The sequence below is a fragment of the Myxine glutinosa genome, chromosome 13 (assembly GCF_964187855.1).
Source record: "Myxine glutinosa chromosome 13, kmMyxGlut1.1, whole genome shotgun sequence".
NCBI lineage: Eukaryota > Metazoa > Chordata > Myxini > Myxiniformes > Myxinidae > Myxine > Myxine glutinosa.
The window spans coordinates 34996819-35023145 of record NC_136273.1 but is presented as its reverse complement, the minus strand read 5'-3'; the positions used below and the strand labels follow the sequence as shown (position 1 = coordinate 35023145).

General features: G+C 45.7%; 1 protein-coding gene across 3 annotated transcripts; it reads left to right on the top strand.

Annotated features, from left to right (window-relative positions):
- Nucleotides 1-73: 73 nt before the first annotated feature.
- On the top strand, nt 74-26327 carry LOC137438839 (microtubule-associated protein RP/EB family member 3). 3 transcript variants are annotated; one of them, XM_078767320.1, is made up of 8 exons: nt 103-161; nt 2579-2711; nt 3786-3916; nt 6534-6679; nt 7046-7250; nt 21713-21864; nt 24560-24718; nt 24996-26327. In XM_078767320.1, the coding sequence occupies exons 3-8, from the start codon at nt 3796-3798 to the stop codon at nt 25056-25058; spliced, it is 846 nt and encodes a 281-aa protein (XP_078623446.1). In that variant the 5' UTR covers nt 103-161; nt 2579-2711; nt 3786-3795; the 3' UTR covers nt 25059-26327. The 3 variants fall into 3 exon arrangements, with proteins under 3 accessions (XP_067990346.1, XP_078623446.1, XP_067990348.1); XM_068134245.2 differs by lacking the exon at nt 2579-2711 and having other exon boundaries at nt 74-161; XM_068134247.2 differs by lacking the exon at nt 2579-2711 and having other exon boundaries at nt 147-394.

Sequence of the window (26327 nt, the reverse complement as noted above, 5' to 3'; positions counted from 1 at the left end):
GAGGAAAACGGAAAATATATTGCAGTGGAATGAGAAAAAAGGAAAGAAAGAAAAAGCGGAACGCGATGACGTCATGACATATGTGCGCAGTGACGTCAGAGCGTCAGGGTGGCCTTGCGATTTATTGGCATAAAACTGGTGGAGAAGAGCAAGAGCGGGTGGTAAGTCGTCAGTGTGTATCGTCGATTTTCAGGTCTACCCGTGATGTTTCGGTTTAAACCCGTGCGTTTTTCGTTACCTCGCGTGTTTTCTTTGTGTTTCTCATTCTGAACACCGGGCCTGTCTCGTTATGGGCAAGGATCGTCCTTCCGGATTGTTTCATCCACGTCTTCCTCTTCTTTTCCTTCTCGCAAGAACCACGAGTTCATGTCGCACTCGTCTGGGCAAGCGAGTGGTAAATTGGATCCTCGGACTTCACCTCACTGTTGCACTCGCTCGAGTGGTGTCTGTTAAACCGTGCTCGTGTGAAGCCCTTCACATCAACGTTCGTGCCGTGCTGGCGTGTTCCAAGCGCTCATTTACGAGGGATCGTCTCACATGTCTCTGAGCTACCAGACGCTCTCTTAATGCAATGCCAATGGTGGTGGTTGGCGGGAACGGGGAGAGGGTAGAGGTGGTGCTGGTTGGCGTGGAGAGGGTAGAGGTGGTGCTCGTTGGCGGGGAGAGGGTAGAGGTGGTGCTGGTTGGCGGGGAGAGGGTAGAGGTGGTGCTGGTTGGCGGGGAGAGGGTAGAGGTGGTGCTGGTTGGCGGGGAGAGGGTAGAGGTGGTGCTGGTTGGCGGGGACGGGGAGAGGGTAGAGGTGGTGCTGGTTGGCGGGGACGGGGAGAGGGTAGAGGTGGTGCAGGTTGGCGGGGAGAGGGTAGAGGTGGTGCTGGTTGTTTGAAGGGGACGAAGGTTCGATTTGCAACGTAACTCCCAGGAAATCCCGTTTTGCCATTCATTTTGTCGTTTTGCTTTCCAGTTTAAATCCCGTTCAAGTCAAATGGTCTTTAAAAAAAAATTTACTTATTTATTTTTGGTTTCGTGACCTTATTGTCGACTCTTACACCTCATACGGTCCCGAAAGAATGGGAGACACGAATGTAATCGGTCGGTAATTGTGAGTGTTCCAGTGGTGACTGAGAGTGTGCGAGTGAGTGTTCCAGTGGTGACAGTGAGTGTGCCAGGAGTGACGGTGAGTGTTCCAGTGGTGACTGTGAGTGTGCGAGTGAGTTCCAGTGGTGACGGTGAGTGTGCGAGTGAGTGTTCCAGTGGTGACAGTGAGTGTGCCAGGAGTGACGGTGAGTGTTCCAGTGGTGACTGTGAGTGTGCGAGTGAGTTCCAGTGGTGACGGTGAGTGTGCCAGGAGTGACGGTGAGTGTTCGAGTGAGTGTTCCAGTGGTGACTGTGAGTGCGAGTGAGTGTTCCAGTGGTGACAGTGAGTGTGCCAGGAGTGACGGTGAGTGTTCGAGTGAGTGTTCCAGTGGTGACTGTGTGTGCGAGTGAGTTCCAGTGGTGACTGTGCGAGTGAGTGTTACAGTGGTGACGGTGAGTGTGCGAGTGAGTGTTACAGTGGTGACGGTGAGTGTGCGAGTGAGTGTTACAGTGGTGACGGTGAGTGTGCGAGTGATTGTTCCAATGGCGACTGAGTGTTCCAGTGGTGACTGTGAGTGTGCGAGTGAGTGTTCCAGTGGTGACGGTGAGTGTGCGAGTGATTGTTCCAATGGTGACTGAGTGTTCCAGTGGTGACTGTGAGTGTGCGAGTGAGTGTTCCGGTGGTGACGGTGAGTGTGCGAGTGAGTGTTCCAATGGTGACTGAGTGTTCCAATGGTGACTGAGTGTTCCAGTGGTGACTGTGAGTGTGCGAGTGAGTGTTCCAGTGGTGACGGTGAGTGTGCGAGTGAGTGTTCCAATGGTGACTGAGTGTTCCAGTGGTGACTGTGAGTGTGCGAGTGAGTGTTCCAGTGGTGACTGTGAGTGTGCGAGTGAGTGTTCCAGTGGTGACTGTGAGTGTGCGAGTGAGTGTTCCAGTGGTGGCGGTGAGTGTGCGAGCGAATGTTCCACTGGCGACGGTGAGTGTGCGAGCGAATGTGGTGACGGTGAGTGTGCTGGCGGTGACGGTGAGTGTGCCGGCGGTGACGGTGAGTGTGCAACCGGAGGTGTGCCAGTAGTGATGGTGAGTGTGCCAGCAGTGACGGTGAGTGTGAGTGTTCCAGTGGTGACTGTGAGTGTGCCAGGCCAGCAGTGATGGTGAGTGTGCCAGCAGTGATGGTGAGTGTGTGAGTGAGTGTAACAGTAGTGACGGTGAGTGTGCGAGCTAATGTTCCAGTGGTGACGTTGAGTGTGTGATGTGACGCAGTGATGGAGAATGTGCAAGCAGTGACAGTGAGTGAGTGTGCCAGAGGTGGCAGTGAGTGAGTGTACAACCCGGTTGACTTTGATATTCTAGATTGTTGATTGTCAGAGGTACTTTAATCTATATGCTTCAGTGACGCTCTGCATCGTTCAATGCTTGGTCTTGTAACCTCCTTGTGACGTGATGTTGAAATGCAGGACCAATTGCTGGACTGAGTACTGTACTTGCCTTTTGTGTATACAGAGCTGAGGCTCATGGGGAGCGGATCAGGGCATAACGGTAGAAAGAGAGGGGGAAGCACACCGACAGCAGGCTTGAGGGACACTTGGACAAATGAGGGATGATGAGGAAGAGGAGGCCGCCAGGGGTGGGCAAGGTGGGTGCAGAAGCAAACTGTCATGAAGGAAAAAGTGGGAATTTGGAATGAGTTGGATTTGAGGGTGAGGGTTAATGGGGGTAGAAAAGATTCTGCAATACCTTTATAATTTCTACAGTCTTGCTCCCATGTCCTCCACTTGGCCATCATTTCCTCGTCATACTTGCGATCTGTGCTATAAATCCCGAGAAAGAGAAATTGTTTGTTTCTCGCTCATTTGAGAAATGCACAATCACTCTTTGGTTTTCACGGAGCAATGACCATTTGTTTTCATCTCCTCAATGGCGACTTGCAATAATTCTCGTCCCTTGCTTGGAAAATTATTTTGGTAAATGTTAACGTGACTGTTTCTTCTTTGGGTACATAAGTTCCTGATTGTTTTACATCGGCCAGGCATCATTCTTGTTGTTTTCCTGATTCACACAAAGTCCTTGTTACCCGGCACATGCCAAGCGAAAAGTGGGGTTACGCAATCACAAAATGAACGTGAATCAGAAAATGAACCTGTCATTTAGCAGTACTTTGGCTCTGCATTCGTCGTGATCGCGCACGCTCAGACGAATGAGATAATATCTTTACTCTGCTGCCTGTCTGGCAATGAAGCAAAATTGAAAATCGTTCTAAAGAGTAAATTTACTGTTTTTAAGGACGTCGTAAGGGACACAAGTATGAATAACTAATGTAACTTGTGAAATAAGGTGGTGTAAAAGACGCTGCATCAATGGCGGTAAACTTCTGATTTATTTATTTTCTACAACCCTTAAAGTCTTTGTTTTATTTCAATTGAATTATATACTTGAACACTAGAACACGTCACCTTTTTAGTACTTTCAAAACCCTCCGTTTAGCAGTACTTGGACAAAATATTACGGCATTTCACATCTCGACCAATCAAATTTGCCACTCGCACACCCCGCCTATGTCCTTGTTTCTCAAGACTGTGTGGGGTAAGGTGATCTATGAACTATGGTTTCTTTTATTTCCTGCGTCAAATGCTGTTTTGGAGCTTTTACTTTTTTGAGATTTTGAAGTGTTTATCCAACACCTCGTCCCGCTCTCACCACGTTGTGCTAGTTATCGTGGAATGGCTGTGAACGTGTATTCGACCTCTGTGACATCCGAGAATCTCAGCCGACATGACATGCTGGCGTGGATCAACGACTCGCTGCACCTCAACTATGGCAAGATTGAGCAGCTCTGCTCCGGTTAGTACAATTGCTTATTGGCTCAATCGACCTCTTACTGATTCAGATCTTTCCCCCAAAGCTACACCAAATGGTGTTATGAGGATTCTCCTTGGCCAAATAATGGTCTTTTTAATTTTAATTGTTTTATGTTGTTACGGATCTCGGACGTCGGCGCTCCCCTTATCAAGGGGGGGGGGGGGGGGGGTGGGTTAATCCCCTTGTCTTTTTATCTGGCTGACCCGAGTCCTTAGAAGTTATAACGTTCCTTCCGGTCAGTGGTAAGTAGGGTTGTTGGTTGAGTCTTAGTCCAATTACCTAAGTACTACCACCGGCCGTAAAGCAAGGAGATAACTCCCGCTCGAACCATGGATAAGATGGAAAATGCCGAGCGGATAGCAATCCGCGATCCGAGCCGTTAACAAAGGACTAGACCCGATTATAGCGGTTCCAATCGTGCCACGTTTACCCAATGAGAGAAGGGACGGATGCGATCGGATAAGAGGAAACCAAGAAAGAACAAGGCAATTTATTACACATATACAGAAAGAAGAGGAAACTAAAGAATGTGTACGATAGGAAGAAGAAGAAGAAGCAGAACACAGGGCAGTCTTATAACAGTCTTATCCTTAATACCCCAGACAAACGTACACACTCACACGGGGATTGTAGATGGTTGATGGAACAGGTAGAGGGTCCGGCGATGGGGTCCAGGCTCCGGTCCAGTAGCGAAACCCGGCAGGCAGCTCCGCGTATATTGGAACGCGTCCGGACAGTTTATATAACGGGGGGAAGCTGGTGTCCTGTCGCGTATGTAATATGTGCACCCTCGTGCCAAACGTCCCCTCTCCAAAGTCCTCTTAATCAGCGCGCCGTATATCTCATAAGGTTCTTCTCAATGCGCTCTCGCCCATCAGTCCTGTAATGCGCGCTTCCAATAAGGGTTCTTTGTAATCACGACAGTCAAGCGCATTAGTTCTTCTCCGCGTAAGTCCTCTTAACAGCGCCAGCGAGTGAGTCCTGTTACAACGCACATGCCTCCAACAAGTCCTTTCTCAAGAGCGCCGCTGAATAAGTCCTCTGAAAGGGCTTTGCGTTCGCGCTTATATATCTCGACCAGCAAAACGCTCCGCGAGCCAAACTGCCACGCCTGCCAGCGATGTTCCTTCAGCCTTGGTTGGCTGGTGAGGGCTTACCGGCCATGCCTTTGACGACTGGATGACGTGGCCACACCTTCTTCTTGGCGTTCCGCCCCCTTTTCTCGGGCCTAACCGCGTGGCTTATGGCAGCGCTTGGGCGGAAGCCCAGCGAGGCTGCGAGCAGCTAACAAAGGCGCAAAGTAAATTGGGAGAGCCATAGGGCACCGACTGTAGGGGCTCGTAATGGCATCGCTTGGAGAGGGAGTTCGCAAAATGGACGGAATGGGGCCTACTCTTATTTAATTGACACAACGCAGATTCAACTATTGGAAACACGGCCTTATCTAAAACACATACTAATGAAATAACTGAAGTCCTATGGTGGCCTACATGTTGCTTGTGGACTAACTATGGGGTGCTACCTTTAACCATTTAATAATGTCATATTTACACAAGTGAATAATGAATATGAATGATCGTTTTAAGGCCATTTTTCCCCGCTAGGGCGGGGGTTAGCCTTGCGGGCCCCATGATTTACACAAGTGTGGGTTCTAAAACCGCAACTATATATATATATATATATATATATATATATATATATATATATATATATATATATATATATATATATATATATATATATATATATATATATATATATGTATATATATATATACATACATACATATACATATATATTTTTTAGCTCACCTGGAATGAAGTTCAGTGGAGCTTATGCGATGGCGCGTCGTCCGTAAGTCCGTCCGTCAACACTTGCAACTTCTCTGAAACAGCTGAAGGGATTGTGACCAAACTTAGCACAAATGATATTTGTTGTGTTGTGACTAAAGTTTGTTTACGGCAATAAAAAAAATCGGGGTCTATGGGGGTTTACCGGGGTCAAAGTGAATCCAGGTTTGACGCCCCAAAATAGGAATTTGCTTTTTTCCTCTGAAACTATACCCATTATTTCGATGAAACTTGACCACAACCTTCATCACCCATGATGTACCGAAGTTTGTTCACAGCACTAAAAAAAAAAATCGAAGTCTAAGGGAGTCTACGGGGGTCAAAGTGGGTCCAGGTTTGATCGACCAAACTAGGTATTTGCTTTCTTCTCTGAAACTACACACACAATTTCGATGAAACTTGACCACAACCTTCACCACCCATGCTGAACCAAAGTTTGTTCATGGCATGACAAAAATTGTGGCCTGAGGAGGTATACTGAAGGAAGGAGGGAGGGGGGGGGGGTTGCCCCCCAAAATAGGTATTTTTTGTTTTTGTTTAAAGTCATGATTATGTTAGTATGATTCTACATGCTGCCCTGTCTTCTAGCAACCATTGAAATTGGTTTAAAACACCTTTAGTCAGTGCAGTACACTGTTTATTATACCAGGTGAGCACCAGGAGTATTGCCCCTATGTTTTTAATTTTATAAAGCATACACGTACTCATTTGTGTTTTGCTTTCTATGCTTGTTGTGGTCTCACATGCAGGTGCTGCGTATTGCCAGTTTATGGACATGCTTTTCCCGAGCTGCATCTCGCTAAAGAAGGTGAAATTCCAAGCTAAGCTGGAACACGAGTACATCCACAACTTCAAGCTGCTGCAGGCCTCGTTCAAGTCCATGGCCGTGGATAAGGCGAGTGCATGGTGGAGGTCGGTTGGGGAGTGTGCTGGAGATAGTCGTGCTGGTGTTTATAGGATGTGGATAATGTGCAGGATTGTCAGGCTTGGTTGCTTGAGTCGCATCGTAAAGCCAAACAGGATATCTTGGCACTTGACCCATCGAGGTTGGTAGTAAAAAGGAGTTAGTTGTCGGGTAAATTGGTTTTCTCGGTTTTCAAATGAGCTGAATGTTACTTGAGATACTTTCACAAAGCTCTGTGGTTCATATCAAACCCCTTTTTCTCTTTGTTCCATCGTTATCTTCATTTCGTCCCCAATTTAATTGTATTTCTACCTTACAATGTGTGTTCTCTTTCACCCTGACCCTTCCTGCTGGTAGATTATACCTGTGGACAAGCTGACCAAGGGAAAGTTTCAAGACAATTTTGAGTTTGTCCAATGGTTTAAAAAGTTTTTTGATGCAAACTACGATGGCAAAGATTATGACCCCTTGATGTCACGGCAAGGCCAAGAAGCCATCCCTCCTCCAAATCCTGGGGAGCAGATCTTCAACAAACCAAAGAAGCACTCTGCAGCTTCCCCAGGTGCAGTCCTTGTTGCTTGTGCACGTTAACCATCCATAGTTTGTTATACACCGCTCCTTTCCTATTCCATCGTCCCCCATTTGATTCGTATCATTGGTCGGCGAGGTCATGTCTTTTCGAAGCTGTCCATGCGCTCACGCTTTCGAAGTTAAGTATTTTTTCACAATTGTGTTTTTGTCGAAACTGTATCTATCTTTCGGTGTGTGTACCTATAGTGTGTCTTTAGTAAGATTCTCCGTGTTAATTTTTCATACCTGTATACAAAATCGTCGGTTAATTTGTGTCGCGTATTTTGAGGCCTAGTCGGCTACCGTGTCCGACCTTGAGGCTTTGTTTTTCTCTCAGCGGTCCGTCGATTGTGCTGCAATTACTTTCGTTCTCTGTTTTTGTCCCAGTCTTTCACCCCATACTTCCTTGTTTAAAATTTCAACTCAAAAAAAAAAACCCCCCAAAAAATATATTTCCTTCTCCGTTCTTATTCGTTGTTCTTATTCGTTTATTCGTTGTTCTTATTTGTTCGTTCGTTCTTCGATCACGTGTTTCACCCCCATTTCCATTTTCCATTTCCCCAGATAGTTTTCACTGCTCAATTTAAAAATGTTTCAACTTTCCCCTGAAGAACTGTATTCTGTCGTATATTATAACACCTTTTTCTTCTTCTATAAAAGGATGCTTTCTACTTGCTCACCAAATCTATTCATTCCAAAAAATAATTCCATCTCTTACAGTTCCTCTTTTCTACATTCCTGAAACTCTCCTGCACTCCACCCCACCAACAACAACAACAACATGCATTTTTCCTACTAGAGCTGGGGTTAGCCTTGCGGTCCCCATGACAATCTTCTCCATTTTGCCCTATTTTCTGCATCTCTCCTTGTTAACCCCCTTGCCCGCATTTCTTCTTCCACCATCTTTAGCCAAGTCTTTCTCAGTCTTCCCCGTCCTCTACGTCCTTCTACATTCATTTCCATCACTCTTCTCAACCAGTCACTTTCATCCTTCCTCAACACATGACCAAACCATCTCAACCTGTTCCTCTTCACAGCATCAATCACAGGCTCTATTCCCACAATATCATATTGTGGGATATATTCCCACAATATTCCCACAACTCCACCCCTCCTTCAGCGTCCTCAAACGTATTTTTGACTCGAAGGTCACAAGAAACTCATTTTGCAATAAATGTTCGTTTCCCATGAATCGTACACTTTCTAAAATCCAATCTCACCCCTCCCCTCCAAATCTTCCCCATCTCCCCTTCCCTCCAAAACTTCCCCATCACCCCTTCCCTCAAAAACTTCCCCATCACCCCTCCCCTCCAAATCTACCCCCTTGCTCCTCCCCTCCAAATCTTCCCCATCACCCATCTCTTTCAAATCTTCCCCCTTGCCCCTCCCCTCCAAATCTTCCCCATCACCCCTTCCCTCCAAAACTTCCCCATCACCCTCCCCTCCAAAACTTCCCCATCACCCCTCCCCTCCAAATCTACCCCCTTGCCCCTCCCCTCCAAATCATCCCCATCACCCATCTCTTTCAAATCTTCCCCCTTGCCCCTCCCCTCCAAATCTTCCCCATCACCCATCCCTTTCAAATCTCCCCCCTTGCCCCTTCCCTCCTAAACTCCCCCAACACCCCTCCCCTCCGAGACTCTCGCTCGCTCCTCCCCTGCTAGACTCCCCTCTCACCCCTCCTTCTCAAAGCGTCCTCCCCGCTTCCTCCCCCTTCCAACTTTCACCTTCATCTCCCCCAACCTTCTGCCTCGCTCTTCCCCCTCCTCAAATAACACCTCACTGTGCCTCACCCAATCACCATCAAACGTTTTGTCTGCCCCATTTTTCCCTTTCTCCAAGCTATTCTGAAATCTCTGACACACCTTCAACAGCTCTCCCTACCACTTCCTCCTCTTCCACATCTTACCCGACCCCAAGCCCCCCCCCCCCCCCTGTTCTGTATCCGATGCTCCCCCCTTCCTCTTCATTAACGGTATGGACCTCAAACATCCGGGGCCTTCGCTCAAACTTGACTGATCTCTCCATACAGGTTGCTTCTGACAAACCAGACGTGATCTGCTTAACAGAAACTTTCCTCCTTCATGATGTCTCTGATTCCTTGGTATCTCTCCCAGGTTACTCCCACCTCCGGTATGATAGACCTGAGCCTCGTCCTGGAGGTGGGGTTGCTATCTTTATAAAAAACTCTCTTCCTCACTCGCCCTGCACTGCCCTCTCTCCACCTCACCCCCAGGAATACCTTTGGCTACGGCTTCCCCTTCGCTCCCACTTTTTGTTCATATGTGTGTTGTACCGTCCACCAAACAGTGATGACTCCATCGACATCTCGCTGTCTGATAATATGGACCAACTTCTATCTACCCATCCCAACTCTCTCTTCCTCATATGTGGTGATTTCAATTGTCACAATGCCAGTTGGCTGGGTGTGGGTACCTCTCTCACCAGCCATGGCTCCTCAGCAAAGGACTTCTGCGACTCACTGGGACTGACACGATCTGTCAATTTCCCGACCCGGATCTCAGTCAACGGAGCATCTTCTCTTCTTGACTTGGTTATGACTAACTTCCCTGAAAATGTCTGCTGCTCTTCTTCTGCTCCAATCGGCTCATCTGATCATGTGCTTGTTATAGTGGACATCTCTCTGACCATTCTCAGAGAGCCTCCTCAGCGTCAACGAGTCTGGCATTTCACTCAGGCCAACTGGCACAGTCTTCAAGCAGCCATCAATCATTTGGACTGGTCTCCCATCTCTACCGCCTCTGAGATAAACTCATCCTGGGAATTCTTCCAAAGTAAATTGCTCTCTCTCATGCACAGATTTATCCCATCTCGTCTTCAGTTGTCATACCCTTCCTCCCGTCCATGGTACACGGAATCTTGTGGTGAGGCTGTTGCCCAGAAACAACTTGCCTTAGTCTCCTGGAAGGCAAATCCAACGGAAGGAAATCTCATTTCCTTTCACAAAGCCCGAAACAAGTGTGTGTCCACCCTCAGGAGAGCCAGGAAACAATATCTCTCCGTTCTCAAGACCGAACTCTCTTATCTGTCTCCCTCTTCCAAATCCTGGTGGTGTCTGGTCAAATCTGTTTCTGGTGTTTGTTCCCCCTCCATCCCCTCCCTCACCTCAAACGGCTACACAGCTTACTCCGCACATGGAAAAGCTGAATGCCTCAACTCTGTGTTTGCCTCTAAATCCTGTGTCCCAAACCCATCCCTCTCTGTACCCACCGTACCCAGTCGTACCCAGCTGCTCCTGGACTCTGTGTCCTTTCCTCCTGACAAGGTGGAAAAGTTTCTGTCAACCCTCGACTCTGATTCTGCAACTGGACCTGACGGATCAGCCCATGGGCGGACTGGCCATAGGGCATTTGGGCAATGCCCGGTGGGCTGGGACTGCTGGGTAAAAAATGGGCCGCTGGGCTGGATAAAAAAACTGCTGAAAAAAAATTTGTCACGGAAAACGGCAATGGGCTCTCCAATATTCGATGTGTTCATGGTTTGAATTACGTAACGTAACGTTTGTGACGATGTTTGTGACTTTTGTGTTCACGGTAGTGTTTGATGTGACGGTGTGAACGTAATTTCGTAATGTTTTTCGTTTTTATTTTCGTAATCGTTTAATGAACGTTTAATGAGCGTAAGAATAATGTTTAATGGTCATTAGATGAATGAATGAATGTTATGAATAATGCCATGGCGTCACGTTGGCAGCAGTGACAATATAAAAATGTTTGCCAAGAACTTCAAAGAGAGAAAAGGAACTTTTATCAGCAATGACGTGTGTCCTGAAGTTCGAAGCTGAAGAAGAGGTTTGTACCTGCGTACAAAATCATTCAATTCTTTTCCTAAAGAAAAGCGTACAGTTGATATCACTAATCACGATTTGAAACACGATGGAATAATATTTACCGATATGAACAGTGATGTGGTTTTTTTTATTGAAATTCTAAAAATACTGTTTAGATTTTGATGATTTGTGTGTGATATTTAACGGATGTTAAAATAAATCGCGCCTCCTAATTGAAGCCCCGCCCTTTGGGCGGGTGCCGTTGCTCGTCATATATAATGGCGACACAACAATTTTTACCGCTTTGCTTTGAAGAACGGGAATGAAGGGGGAGGAGCATGTTAATATGTCTGGTTGAAGGCTGTGGGCTGTGAGGTGAGGGGTTTTAAGCCAGATTTTAGTCTTACAGCCGCCATGTTGGTGCTCACTGTCACTGCGATGCGAAGCGAAAGACGCCTCAGAGCTGTTACGTTCACAATCGCTATGTCGTATGTACTCCCGATACGTGTTTCCTTCATTGTCAAAACTACCAAATCAACAGTAAAAAGGATTTTGAGCCGATAGGCCAAGTAAGTTTAGATAGGTCTACTGACTACTGATCTAGTATTGATAACAATGTCGCGAACTGACTTATGATGCTAAAAAAAATTTTTTTTTTTTTTTTCAGCATCTGCATCTGTAACCAACAATGGATAAAGCAAATCAGAAGAGGAGAAAAGGAGGTGCTGAGAAGGAACGTGATAGAAAGAAAAAGAAACTGTCAGATTGTGCTTCAAAGTGCAGAAACCTTTTGGATCTGTTCAAGAGTACTAATACTGGGCCTGGTGAAGTCAGTGAACACGGGGATAAGGATAATGAATCGGTAGCTGGACCATCAGCAGCTGAATTGGTAGATGATCAATTGGCAGCTGAATCAGTAGATGACCAATTGGCAGCTGAATCTGCAGAATTGGTGCAAATTGGTTAACACAAACAGGTGCGGTCAGCTGAGAGAGATGTACCTGCTGCAGCTGCTACACTTGCAGAGGAGGGATACCCCTCGATTAACTACTTTATGAAACCATGTAGAGATGAAGATTGTTTGCTGTTTTGGAATTACCACCCTAATCAAAAAACTGACAACCGAGTGGTCAAGAGGTGTTTCATGCGAAAAGATGGTACAAACAGATGGTGGTTGTCATACAACAAGGACAATCATTCTTTTCACTATTCAGTGTGCTTGGCGTTTTCCAGCACCTCAGACTGGTCCACGTTCATCAAGGGAATGACTGACTGGCGACATGTACATACACGTGTTGAAGAACATGAACGCTCTTCTTTTCATTTGAGATGCTCTACAGCATACCTGGTAGATCGACAACAGTCCAGCGTTTCTCACCGCTCGCACGTAGCTATCATGATGAAGTTAGAAAGAGACGGCAAGTGATGGAAAGAGTTGTGGATGTGGTCAAACTCATTGGTAAGAGGGGACTGAGCTACAGAGGAAGTAATGAAGAAGCAGCATACACACTTGATAATGAGGAGATCGACCATGGTACATTTCTGGAAGTTGTAAAACTACTTCGGAAGTATGATTCCTGCACAGCCGATCATCTCTCTCACGTTGTCCAGAACAGCAAGAAGCAACATGAGAAGGCAAAGAGTTCACGAGGTCGAGGCTCCTTGGTAACTTTGCTGTCTAAAACTACAGTGAATTCTGTTATCACAGTTATCCGGGATAAGATACGTCAGTGGATTTCTGAAGAAGTAACAGACATGTTTGCTGTGGAAATTGATACCACTCAAGACATCTCACACAAGACCAGTGCTCTGTTGTTCTTAGATATGTTGACAGCACTGGCACTATCCAAGAAAGATTAGTGAGTGTGGTGAAATGTGAGGAATCTACTGGCGAAGCTTTTGTGCAACTTGTTTCTGAAGTCTTGTTAGGACTGAATCTTGACCTCAAGACCTGTGTTGGAAACTCAACTGATGGTGCAGCAAACATGCAGGGGCGCTACAAAGGCTTCAGTACTCTGCTATGAAAGGAAGCTCCAATGCAGATCCATGTTTGGTGCCACGCACATGTGTTAAATCTCGTTGTGACCGAAGCTGCAAGTGTTGTGGTGACTAGCGCATCACTGTTCTCACTACTGAATGACATTGCAGTATTCTTTCGGGAATCTTATCAACGAATGAACATCTGGAGTCGACACTCCACTACTGTGAAACGAATGGGAACTATCGGAGAAACCAGATGGTGGTCAAAGGATGCCGCCTTGAAGAAGGTTTTTGGTTCATTCAACAATCCAACTGGAGCGCTTTTCATGGAAGTTATCACCACTCGCAATGCCATACTTGTTGCTGACCAGATGCAAGCAGCTGTTAAGGCCAAGATGAAGGGATACATTGCCAGTCTCCTGCAGTTTGAAACAATTCTGACTGCACAAGTATATCTGCAAGTATTCTCCCGCACTACAGCGCTCTCCAAGTATCTACAAACTGTGCAATTGGATCTGCTGACTGTGCACTGGATGGTGGATGAATTGCTAGAGAATATGCAGATGCTACGGGATGACTTCCAAGCTTGTCATGATGCAGCTGCAAATTTTGTTCAATGGGCTAATGATCAGCTGGATGAAATGGATGTAAATCTTGTTATGGAAGAGTCCCTTCCTATAAAACGGCAAAGACAGCACAAACGTATTGATGGCGAACTGTCCATAGATGCGGGTACATCAGCTTCTGACCCAGTAAAGAAGTATCGCATTGAAGTGTACAACCGAATAGTGGACACTATTGTGAGCAGCATTGTGCAGCGGTTTGACAGATCAGCAACATCAACATTGTATGCTGATCTCTCACTTCTTCACCCAAGGAACTTTGATCAAGTGCCTTTGGGAGCTATGGAAGAGCTGCACAAACATTTGCTGAGATTTGATGATGGTGTCACTGCGGAACAGCTACGAAAAGAACTGCGAAGCCTTGGAGAACAATGGTCAACACTGAAACGATCAGTAGCAGATGCTTATACAGTGCAGGAGGACAGTGAGTCTGAACAGGACAGGAAGACTCTGCCAAGTACATGCAAGTCATGTAAAGCCTGTCCTCTCTGCTGCTACAAGGTGCTCCTCAAGTTGAACCTCTTCACTGATGTCTACAAGAGCATTGGGCTTGCCAACAAGCTGCTGCTAACGCTGCCTGTGTCACAAGTGGCATGTGAACGGTCTTTCTCTGCTTTGAAGAGAATCAAAAGCCATCTGCGAAGTACAATGACACAAGAACATCTTGAGGCATTCATGTTGATGTCTGTGGAAAAAGGGAACCTGGCCAAACTTGACACTGAGGATATCATTGATGGTGTGTCTGCCAGAAGCAGCGAACTGCGCAGGCACCTACTCTCTTAGACATGACATGTGCTTGTGTTACTGAAAATAAATGTAATTTTTCGTGGATTTTTTTTTTTTCCAAGCATTTCGTCTATTTCCTCAGATAAGCAACATATAAATGAATAATGGGCCGACCTAGGTGAAGGATGCCCGGCCGGTTTTATGACCCAGTCCGCTACTGGATCAGCCCACGGGTCCTAAAATCCTGTTCTTCCGCTCTTTCACTCCATCTCTCTGTTCTCTTCACCCTCTCTTTTGCTCAAGGTCATCTTCCATCTGCTTGGAAATCAGCCAACATCACTGCTTTGTGCAAAAAAGGTGCAAAAACAGATCCTAGCGACTACAGACCAATCAGCCTTCTCCCAATTATCAGCAAAGTCATGGAATCCATCATTGCTTCAGATATGAAATCTTTCCTCTTCTCCAATGGCTTGATCTCTGATCATCTATTTGGTTTCAGACCTGGTCACTCCACTCTGGACATGCTGCTTCTGCTTTCTCAACAATGGATGGAGGTCCTCAATGCCAAACAGGAAATTAGAGCTGTCTCCCTTGACATATCACGTGCCTTCAATACGGTCTGGCACCCCGCTCTGCTCACCAAACTCTCCTCCTTTGGTATCCATGGAAATCTCCATGCATGGTTGGCGGACTTCCTCTCTAGTCATAGTCAACGTGTGGCCCTGAATGGGTTTCTCTCATCTCCTCTTCCTGTTCAGGCTGGAGTTCCCCAAGGTAGTGCTCTGGGCCCTGTGCTTTTTCTGGTCTTCATCAATGATCTCTCTGACTCTCTTGAAAATCCTCTCTATCTCTTTGCTGATGACTCTACTCTCTGTCGCTCCATTCCTCATCCCTCAGATCGGCAGTCTGCAGCCTCCTCACTCTCTGCAGACCTGGCCAAAATCACAGACTGGGCAAACAAGTGGAACATGTCTTTCAATCCTGACAAATCTCACACTCTTACTATGTCTCTCCGAAAAGACCGACTGGACAACCCTCCCATCCACTTTCTGAATAATCCTCTCCAAGAAGTTCTGTCACTCAAGCTTTTGGGTCTCACTATCTGCCACGATCTTTCCTGGGAAAACCACATTTCAAATCTGGCCTCCAAAGCCAGTCGCCGACTGGGCATCCTCCTCCGTCGTGCGAAGTCCTTCCTTGGCACACCTGAGCTCCTCACCACATACAAGGCTTTCATCCGCAGCTCAATGGAATACTGCTCTCCCCTCTGGGCTGGTGCTCCTGCCTCACACCTAGCTCGTCTTCACGCTGTTGAAACCAAAGCGTTCAGAATCATTGGAATCTCTCGCAATGAAGCTAACTCCAAGGGCCTTTCACTCACTCACCGCAGGCAGGTTGGTGGTCTTTCCGTCTTCTACCGACTCCTCTCCGGCCTTGCCCCCCCAGCTCTCTGGGCTCTGTCCCCCAAATATTCCTACAGGTCACACAAGATCTGCCTGCAACCCTCTTATGGTTAAACTGCCAAAATCAAGACACTCTGCTCACCTTCACTCCTTCATTCCTCTTTTCTCCCACCTCTGGAACAAACTCCCTCACTCTCTTCAATCCCACTCCTCCCTCCAGGCCTTTAAAACAGCTGTTCACCAACATCTCTTATCTTCCCCCATCCAAAACCTTGATCTTTTCTACCCCCGCTAATTTCACCCCAAAGCCACTTTTTTGAAATACCAACTTCTTTCCTGGAAGTCCTTGGTGTCCTGGTGTTTTATACTTCTCCCACCCCCCCCCCCCCCCTTCCCACGCCTCTTCACCCCAAGCCCTCTCCCTCCCACACATCTCCCGATGTCCCTGCTCTCAAATGTTGTGTTTGTGTGCTTCCCCTTCTCTCCCCATCTTGTCTACCGCTCCCTCTTTTTATATATTTTGTTTGTTTGATTTGTTTGTGAAATAAGTGTTAGCTCTTTCACGAGCCTCGATTCTGTATACAAAAAAAAATCAAAAAAAATCTGCAGGCACTGCATTGCCGGGCGCTGAAAGGGAGTACTCAGTTTTCACTCCGGTTGTTTTTTTCTTTTTTTTTTCTTTGCTGTCTTTCTTTCTTGTGTGTTTGTCCGAGCGATATCTCAGCAATCCTTTGAGCTAGGAAGCTGAAATTTCGGCACAATCGTGAGCATGTTCTTTGGTTAATTTGATTAATCAATTAATTGATTAGTTACTTCATTATTATCGATTAATTAAGTTTATTTATTTCCTTTCTCTTCTGGGCATTATCTCGGGCACCTTTTGAGCTAGGAAGCTGATATTTGGACATGACAATGACCAACAAACAACAACAACATGCATTTTAAGGCCATTTTCCCTGCGAGAGCGGGGGTTAGCCTTGCGGTCCCCATGACAATCTTCTCCATTTTGCCCTATTTTCTGCATCTCCCCTTGTTAACCCCCTTGACCGCATTTCTTCCACCATCTTTAGCCAAGTCTTTCTCGGTCTTCCCCGTCCTCTACTTCCTTCTCCTTTCATTTCCATCACTCTTCTCAACCAGTCACTTTCATCCTTCCTCAACACATGACCAAACCATCTCAACCTGTTCCTCTTCACAGCATCAATCACAGGCTCTATTCCCATCATCTTTCGCAATTCATCATTTGTCTTCCTCTCTCTCAACGATACTCCGCACATCCACCGAACCATTCGCATTTCCACCCTTTCCAGCCTTCGTTGCTGCTCTACGTTAATTACCCATGTCTCGCTCCCATAAATCATAACACTTCTCACACATGCAGCATACACCTTTCCCTTCAGCTTCAACGACACTCCCCTCATCAGCACGCCACTCAGTTCCCGAAACTTCTTCCATGCACATCTCACTCCAGCAACCGTTGCCGAATCTGATCCACCTTCTCCATTCAGCACGTCTCCGAGGAAGCAACATGTTTTCACACCTTCCAGCTTCACGCCGTCTCCAAGATCCAACTCAACATTTCCTCCATCTGCAGCTCCCTCTGTGCACACCTTACACTTGAATGTAGCTGCCACACTGGTTAATGATCCTCTCAGACCACTACTGTTTTGATGAACCCACTCAGCGCACATTGTCCATTGAATGGAGTTCACTCCGACACCCTTCCTGCACACAGCACACGGCCACTTCCCAGTTCTTTCCACCTCACCACATGCTTTACCACTTGCCATCACCTTCGTCTTTCCGATATTCACCTTCAGACCTTTTGTCTCCATACATTCCTTCCACTTTATTTATTTATTTATTATTATTTTTTTGATACTGAATCGAGGCTCGTGAAAGAGCTAACATTTATTTCACAAACAAATCAACCAGACAAACAAAATATACAAAAAGAGGGAGCGGAAGACAAGATGTCTTGTTCATCTTTTCCTTCAATCCATCCATACTTTCCGCAATCAACACCAGATCATCTGCATACAACAACTCCCACGGTAAACCCTCCTTTACGTTCTGAGACAGCACCTCCATCACAGCTACAAATAGTAGTGGACTTAGTACCGACCCCTGATGCACTCCCACCTTCAGCTCAAACTCACCACTGTTCCCGTCCTTCGTCCTTACAGCTGTGCACGCTCTTTTGTACATTGCCATCACTACTCTGATCAACCATTCCTCCACTCCTAACTTCCTCAATGCCCATGTCAATACTTCACGTGGAACCCCATCGAATGCTTTCTCCAGATCAACAATCCCAAGAAACGACTTCTTCCTCATATCCATGTACTTCTCCTGCAACTGCCTCACAATAAAGAGCACGTCTGTCTTTCCTCTTCCTGGCATAGATCCAAACTGCATTTCATCGATCTTCACCTTCTTCCTTATCCTACTCTCCAATACCCTTTCCAATACCTTCATTCCATGCTCCAATAACTTTATCGCTTGGTACGAGCCACATTCCAGAGGGTCACTTTTCCCCTTGTATAGAGGGACGAGGGTACTCAGCTCCCAATCCACTGGAATGCGGCCTTCTTTCACCACCAGATTACAGATCTCTGTCATTCTCTTCACACCCCAACTTCCTGCTGCCTTCAACATATCTCCCACAACTCCCGTCGGCCCTCCAGCTTTTCTACTCTTTATTGCTTTTATCGCTTCCTCAACTTCCTTCTCAGTTATCGTCTCTGCCGGTCCTAAAACTGGGTTACTCTCGATGTTGCCATCCCATTCATTCTCTGCATTCAACAGCATTTCCATATATCTCTTCCATCTTCCTTTAATTCCATCTGGGTCCACAATGATTTGTCCCACTTCATCCTCCAAGCAACTCACCCCCATCACATCACACCTCTCTTTCGTTATCTGCTTTGCAATCCTGCATATCGCTCTCTGACCCTCTTCCGAATCCAAGCGTTTTCCGAACATTTTCCTACGTGCCTCCTGCGCCTTTGCTACCTGTTTCTTTGCAGCCTTCTTGGCTGCCTTATAACTTTCATGCTCTGCTTTTTCTGCCCCCGTACCCTTCGCCTTCTGCCACTCCTTGAACTTCTTCCTCTTCTCGTCAATCCTCTTTCCAACTTCATCATTCCACCACCATGTTTCCGAGTGCCTCGGTGGTCCTTTTGGACATGACAATGGCCAACAATTATTTTATGACTGATTTATATATTTTCATTATTAATCATTTATTTATTTTCTTACTAAGCCTGGTGTTAGCTTAGTGGTTAGGGTGCCAGCTTGGGATCCTCGGATCCTGGGTTTGATTCCCGGTCGATCGCTGAATTAACGCCTGGGGGGTTGGCTCAGCCTGTCATCCTTCCGAGGTCGGCAAATTGAGTACCAGTTCACTAGTAATTCCCTGTGTGTCGCAAGAGGCAACTAACAGAGTTGGTGGCAGGAAGGGCATCCGGCCATAAAACATTGCACCAAAAAGGGGACCACGGTGCCCAAAAAAGTCCAACCCCTGCTCTGCGGGGAAAAATGGCCTCGAAAGCTGGTTCTATTTATATTCTTTCTCATCTGGGAAATATCTCGGGCACCTTTTGAGCTAGGAAGGTGATATTTGGACACGACAGTGACCAAGTGATGTGGCTACAAGGGATATTTTTGATTAATCGATACATCGATTAATTATTTATTAATTAATGGATTAATTATTTATTAATTAATCGATTAATTATTTACTAATTAATCAAATTTTTTTTTTTTCGATTAATGACTTATTTGATAAATTTTCAAAAGGTTACAGCTTCGTTGAAGCACTGGTGGTTTCGGTATGATATTTGCCAATTGATTAAGAAAATATTTTATGATTATTATTTATTTTAATTATGCAATTAATCAATCAATTATTGTACACCTCTCCCTCCCAATACAGTCTCAATGCGCTGCATGGTGGCATCGCCAGGTGCCGGACGATATGTTATTTATTTATTTATTTGGTATGGGGTGGTGTACTTTGAATGTAGCTCTACTTGTGTATTTTTTGTCTGCAAATTCGAGGATCGTGGATGTGCTGGACCACAGAACGGAACACAGTAGAAAGTGGGGAAACGTGCCAACAGCATGGTAGAGGGGAACAGTGGTGGGACATTTTGAATAAGAATAGACAAGGGGGGAAGAGGACATAGTGGAGGAATGGTTGATCAGAGTTGTGATGGCAATGTACAAAAGAGCGCGCACAGCTGTAAGGATGAAGGACGGGAACAGTGGTGAGTTTGAGGTGAAGGTGGGAGTGCATCAGGGGTCGGTACTAAGTCCACTACTATTTGTAGCTGTGATGGAGGTGCTGGCTCAGACCGTAAAGGAGGGTTTGCCGTGGGAGTTGTTGTATGCAGATGATCTGGTGTTGATTGCGGAAAGTATGGATGGACTGAAGGAAAAGATGAACAAGTGGAAGGAATGTATGGAGACAAAAGGTCTGAAGGTGAATATAGGAAAGACGAAGGTGATGGCAAGTGGTAAAGCATGTGGTGAGGTGGAAAGAACTGGGAAGTGGCCATGTGCTGTGTGCAGGAAGGGTGTCGGAGTGAACTCCATTCAATGTACAATGTGCGCTGAGTGGGTTCATCAAAAATGTGGTGGTCTGAGAGGGTCATGAACCAGTGTGGAAGCTACATTCAAATGTAAGGTGTGCACAGAGGGAGCTGCAGATGGAGGAAATGTTGAGTTGGATCTTGGAGACGGCGTGAAGCTGGAAGGTGTGAAAACATTTTGCTACCTCGGAGACATGCTGAATGGAGAGGTGGATCAGACTCTGCAACGGTTGCTAGAGTGAGATGTGCATGGAAGAAGTTTCGGGAACTGAGTGGTGTGCTGATGAGGAGGGGAGTGTCGTTGAAGCTGAAGGGAAAGGTGTATGCTGCATGTGAGAAGTGTTATGATTTATGGGAGCGAGACATGGGTCATGAATGTGGAGCAGCAACGAAGGCTGGAAAGGGTGGAAATGCGAATGGTTCGGTGGATGTGCGGAGTGTCATTGAGAGAGAGGAAGACAAATGATGAATTGCGAAAGATGATGGGAATAGAGCCTGTGATTGATGCTGTGAAGAGGAACAGGTTGAGATGGTTTGGTCATGAGTTGAAGGATGAAAGTGACTGGTTGAGAAGAGTGATGGAAATGAATGTAGAAGGAAGTAGAGGACGGGGAAGACCGAGAAAGACTTGGCTAAAGATGGTGGAAGAAGAAATGCGGGCAAGGGGGGGTTAACAAGGAGAGATGCAGAAAATAGGGCAAAATGGAGAAGATTGTCATGGGGACCGCAAGGCTCACCCCCGCTCCAGCAGGGAAAATGGCCTGAAAATGCATGTAGTTGTTGTTCACCAAAATCGAAAAATTTCCTCCTTGTCACACACACCCAACCTGCCCACCAATTTCATCCGAATCAGTCCAAAACTCTTGAGATATCGTGCTCACAGACAGACAGACAGTCAGGGATAAAACATAAAGGTGGCGGAGGTAATAAATACTGTTGGTATGTAAGCTCATTACATCTGAGTATCCATTGGATTGAAATGGGTACAAGTGTATAGGAACACGTCATCTGCTCATCAAATGTATAATGCTGCTTGGTGTGGATACATGGATGCTGTGCAGCCCCTTTTGGTGAGCTGGATTTAACACGGAGCACAATGCTTGCTTTGGACACTTAACGAGTGCCACCATGGTCTTGAAACACCATGGATCCTTCAACACCATATCCATTTATTTATTTTAGCTCCCGTCATTTATTAATTTTCTTCCTTGATTGCTTGTCTGTACGCCAGTACAACTTTGATATGGAACCTGGTAGCATGTTTTTGGTTTTATATTACACCTGTAATTTGTAGTTTCTGGATTTAACAGTACCTTTACAACTTTCTTGTCGGTCAGTACCAGCGAGAGGCCCAGGCACGGCATCTCGACCAGCCGCCAACCCTACCCGGCAGTTTCAATCCCAGAATGCCATGGGAAGAAAGGCAGGAGTAGCTACACGGATGCCTGTAAATGAATCTGACGGTCGAATTACTGAGTTGAATCAGCAGGTGAGACGGACACTTGGTGGGTACGCACTACGCATTCCGTGGGCAGAAACTGATTTTTATGCTTCTCGTATGAACGTGCATGTCATTTTGCACCTCATGCTCCCTTCTTTCATTCCCATGGGTGAAACTCCTTCATTATAGCACGGATCTCCATATTTTTGTAACGACCCAAACCGAGGTTTCTGTATTTTCGTCATCGAAAAGCATTCCGTGATTACAGGGAATTGCTGTGCTATTCCGAGATGCTGATTTGTTTCTTCACCCATTTTATCCAAATTCAGTGCAATGCTAACGTATCATGAATGCAATTATGCGAATTATTCCCATGGTAGTTTTTTTATTAGGTACGGCATTTATGTAGAAGTTAGCCGGGTCCAAAAGCTTGCAAGCACGTCACCGTGATCAGATGCCCGCCAACTAGGCGGACGTCTGCCAATGTCGGTAAATAGGGAAATATCATCCATTGTGGATTTCCCCATTGCTGTTCCCTCCTAAACTTCATGGAAAATACAGAAGTGCTGCCTTTGCATTGCATGAAGTAAAGACACGATTGTGCTGCACACAAATACAAAACCTGATAATGTCTGCTTGTTGCGGTGAAGCTTTATCACCACATCGATACGAAATCTCCACAATGGACTGTCATGCAGTAGGAGGCCATTTTGCCCATCATGCCTGTGCTGCACCACAACCACATTAAATATATCCACCAGGCTCTCGACTCGGTTTCATTGGGGGAGGAGTGGGGATGAGGAAAGTGTGACAGGCACAGGGCCTCGAGTGTTATAAATGCAAATAAAATCAATGTTTTAAAACTTTTGTTTATTCCAATTTGTGACTTTCCATTGTACACATGGCATAGTGTGTTACTGACTCCTGCTGGTGGAGTTTGGGGGGAGGGGGGAAGGTTAGAATTCCACCCTTCTCTTTTTGGAGAACATTACCAATTTAACCTGCCCTGCGGATTTGCCATGAAAGAAATGGTTTGTCACATGCCAAGTCCAACAGGTGGTCACCACACCAAACGTGTTTTTACAGAATAACATTTTATGATAAAGCACAGAATCCCAGGGAAAAAGATAGACTGACATGAAAACGGGCAGATAAATAACGTACACTTGTGATCTGATAACGAAAAGTAAAGGGAAAGGTGTATGCTGCATGTGTGAGAAGTGTTATGATTTATGGGAGCGAGACATGGGTCATGAACGTAGAGCAGCAACGAAGGCTGGAAAGGGTGGAAATGCGAATGGTTCGGTGGATGTGTGGAGTCTCGTTGAGGGAGGAAGACAAATGATGAATTGCGAAAGATGATGGGAATAGAGCCTGTGATTGATGCTGTGAAGAGGAACAGGTTGAGTTGGTTTGGTCATGTGTTGAGGAAGGATGAAAGTGACTGGTTGAGAAGAGTGATGGAAATGAATGTAGAAGGAAGTAGAGGACGGGGAAGACCGAGAAAGACTTGGCTAAAGATGGTTGAAGAAGAAATGCGGGCAAGGGGGTTAACAAGGAGAGATGCAGAAAATAGGGCAAAATGGAGAAGATCGTCATGGGGACCGCAAGGCTAACCCCGGCTCTTGCAGGGAAAATGGCTTGAAAATGCATGTTGTTGTGATCTGATAACGAGTCCAGTATCCACCAAGTAAATAAATGAGTGGAAAAAATCATCGGGCAGTGAAAGCTCTGACTTACATTGGAGGAAGGGTCATCCCAGGACCTCCATTACATGATGCACGAGTTTAAGGGGGTAGTGAATGCTCTGGTTTTTCACTGTCAGCGGGTGTGATTCGGGTAAACCACCTCCAGTTTGTGTCTGTCAGTCGTGTTTTTTGTGAAGTTCTACTGAAGCTTTGTGATGTGGAATGTGATGCACAGAAATGATTGTCATGATCTTCCGAGTAATTAAGTACAAATAATCCGGAAGAATTCCCATGTTCTGAACGCATGTCATGTTAAGGTGTATAGAGCAGCTCAACAGGTCCTTCCACGGAATGGCATTCTAATTATTACAAAATCAAATAATAACATTAACACAGCATATATTAACACGATTAATATTAACAACAATAATAATAGTAGCATCATTTGGCAATAATAATGAATGTAAACCCCACTCCCTAACCCACCACATCTGGGTGTGAAAAACAAGCTAATGCTCAAGCACTACAGCAGGCAGGTTTGCTATAGGGCCATGAAGACTATGAACATTTCGTCCAATGGTTCAACGGGCAGGCCCACTAGTGTATCAAAAGTCCTGATAATGTATGTGGTATTCGGAATTCATTTTTTTAATGATAATAAGATGATGTACTAACTACTAATAATCTTCCCAGAAGCAAAATTTCCCCCCACATTTCACCTTTTTATTTGCATAGTTTGTTTTGTTACAATTTGGATAGAACCACCCCCAAAATGCCTAATTCGGCATCAACTTTTCTACATTCTCCCAGGGGGGTGGGAGGGGTGGCATGCCCCTGTACCCCCCCCCCCTCCCCCCCCCCATAGTAAGAAGTCGTTTTCTGTTTTTCAAAAGTTATGCATCTTCACCCCATGCATTCCCTTCACTTCTTTTTCTCTGTATTTACACAGATGTGTTATGCTGCAATTGCAATCCTCTCGTTAAATTACTTGGGCATCCACTTTGGTCGTGCCATCCAAACCGCACTACCTTTCCCACACTTCCATTTTCCACCAGATGACGGAACTCAAGGTTAGCGTGGAGAGCCTTGAAAAGGAACGAGACTTTTACTTTGGAAAACTGCGGGACATCGAGGTTATCTGCCAGGAAAGTGAAAATGACAACAAGGGCAACCACGTGATGCAGCGTATTCTGGACATTCTGTACGCCACAGAGGTGAGCAATTAATTGTGGGTCTGTAGATCAAGTTAGGTATCCGTTACTTTCATAAAAAGGATTGTGCGATAATGAACTCAAGGGGTAAAAAGCAGACATTTAAAAAAGTGGTGGTGGTGGCAATTGCATTGCTTTTTGTTACCCTCAATCAACACAAAGTTGGTCAGAAGCTTATTTCAACCCCCCCCCCCGGTCACCACCCAGATTGATGAATGGTCACACTTGTTGGTATTTGTTTTTACCTTTTTGTCACCTATTTCCTCGTGTCACCTAACAGGAGGGATTTGCTGCTCCAGAAGACGAAGGTGATGAAGTCCAAGAAGAATTGGAGGTGTACTAAGGATCAGGTGCACCAGGACACAAACAAACAAAAAAATTAATTCTGCTGGACAATGGTTTGCCCCATAAGTAGGGGTGCTTTGGTTACGAGAGGAATTCCAATGCTTTATCGAGCGTGCAGCTTTCTTTGGGATCGAAATTGGATGAGACTGAAGTTGGGAGGGTTAGGGGGAGGGTAGGGCAGGGGTTGTTGGCTTGAATGTAAACGATTGAGGAAGTTGTTTAATGCATGAGTTGTTTGAAATAATTTTATTGATGCCGAGCTCCAACATAACAAGGCAGGCAACTTGTTTATTTGTTATTTTTTAACTTGATGACTATTTTTTACAGTTGGGGCCAATGGTTCCCCGTTTACCGGATTTTAAAGTATTTCAATAAGATAACCAGCCCGGCCCGTTAACACGATGACAAATGGTTTGCGCCCGAAAATAATTTCCGTTTCGCTAGACCTTCAATGCGATGTGTTTCGGAAGGTAGCAGTGGTGACGCTCTTGTTTGTCTGTGCGGGGATTTGTTTGTTGTTTCTGTTGTTGATCCCCAGATGTTTAAAATGATCTGTGCTTCGTGTGTGTCCTGGCATCGCAGGAGGCAGTTGGGTTTCTCGCATTGACGGCTGTAAAGTTCCTACATTAACGACTCTGATATAAAATAACGACTTGTACGTGCTATGGACGATGCGCCACCCCTCTGTGTGCTGCTCGGCAGTGGACCCTTTGCTGGCACCGCCAGCAAACGGTTCACCGGCAAACTCCGCACAGAGGGGTCAGCGCCAGCTCTCGGGTAATACTTGTGCAGCCATTTTCGGGAAATGTTTCAAATTTGTTTAAACATAAAGTTTGTAATAAATGTATTTGCAGTTTTGCTTCATTTGAATCGTCTCCATTGCAAAGTTTTTGAAACGCCGTAACGAACCCTCGGCTTTCATAGTCTCAGATGAGGTGGTGTGGCGACTGAGTGACGCAATGAGCATTTACACCATGAATGTTTTCATTTCTACGTTGGTACGAATCAAACTTACACATGCCCGATACATTTGAGTTTGATCGGTTTATTTGTGTAACAAATTAATTTGCAGCAAAAGCATTGTCGCTCTGTGTTGTTGGTTTTGATGTTTTGTACAATTGTTGCCCTGATGTTAATTGGGTGCACATGAAGGACCAGTCCCCCACCCCAAATACCCTTCCATTGGCCAAGTGTAAAATTATACAGCAGTACAACGTGTCTTTTGGTTATTATCCTCATGCTTAAAAATAAAAATAAAAAAACCCTA

What these genes read in the sequence shown, in the direction of transcription:
- LOC137438839 (XM_068134245.2), top strand. Translation starts at nt 3,796, where the DNA reads ATGGCTGTGAACGTGTATTCGACCTCTGTGACATCCGAGAATCTCAGC. An exon ending in AGTCCATGGCCGTGGATAAG is followed by an intron (nt 6,680 to 7,045) that starts GCGAGTGCATGG and finishes TCCTGCTGGTAG; the next exon opens with ATTATACCTGTGGACAAGCT. An exon ending in ACATTCTGTACGCCACAGAG is followed by an intron (nt 24,719 to 24,995) that starts GTGAGCAATTAA and finishes GTCACCTAACAG; the next exon opens with GAGGGATTTGCTGCTCCAGA.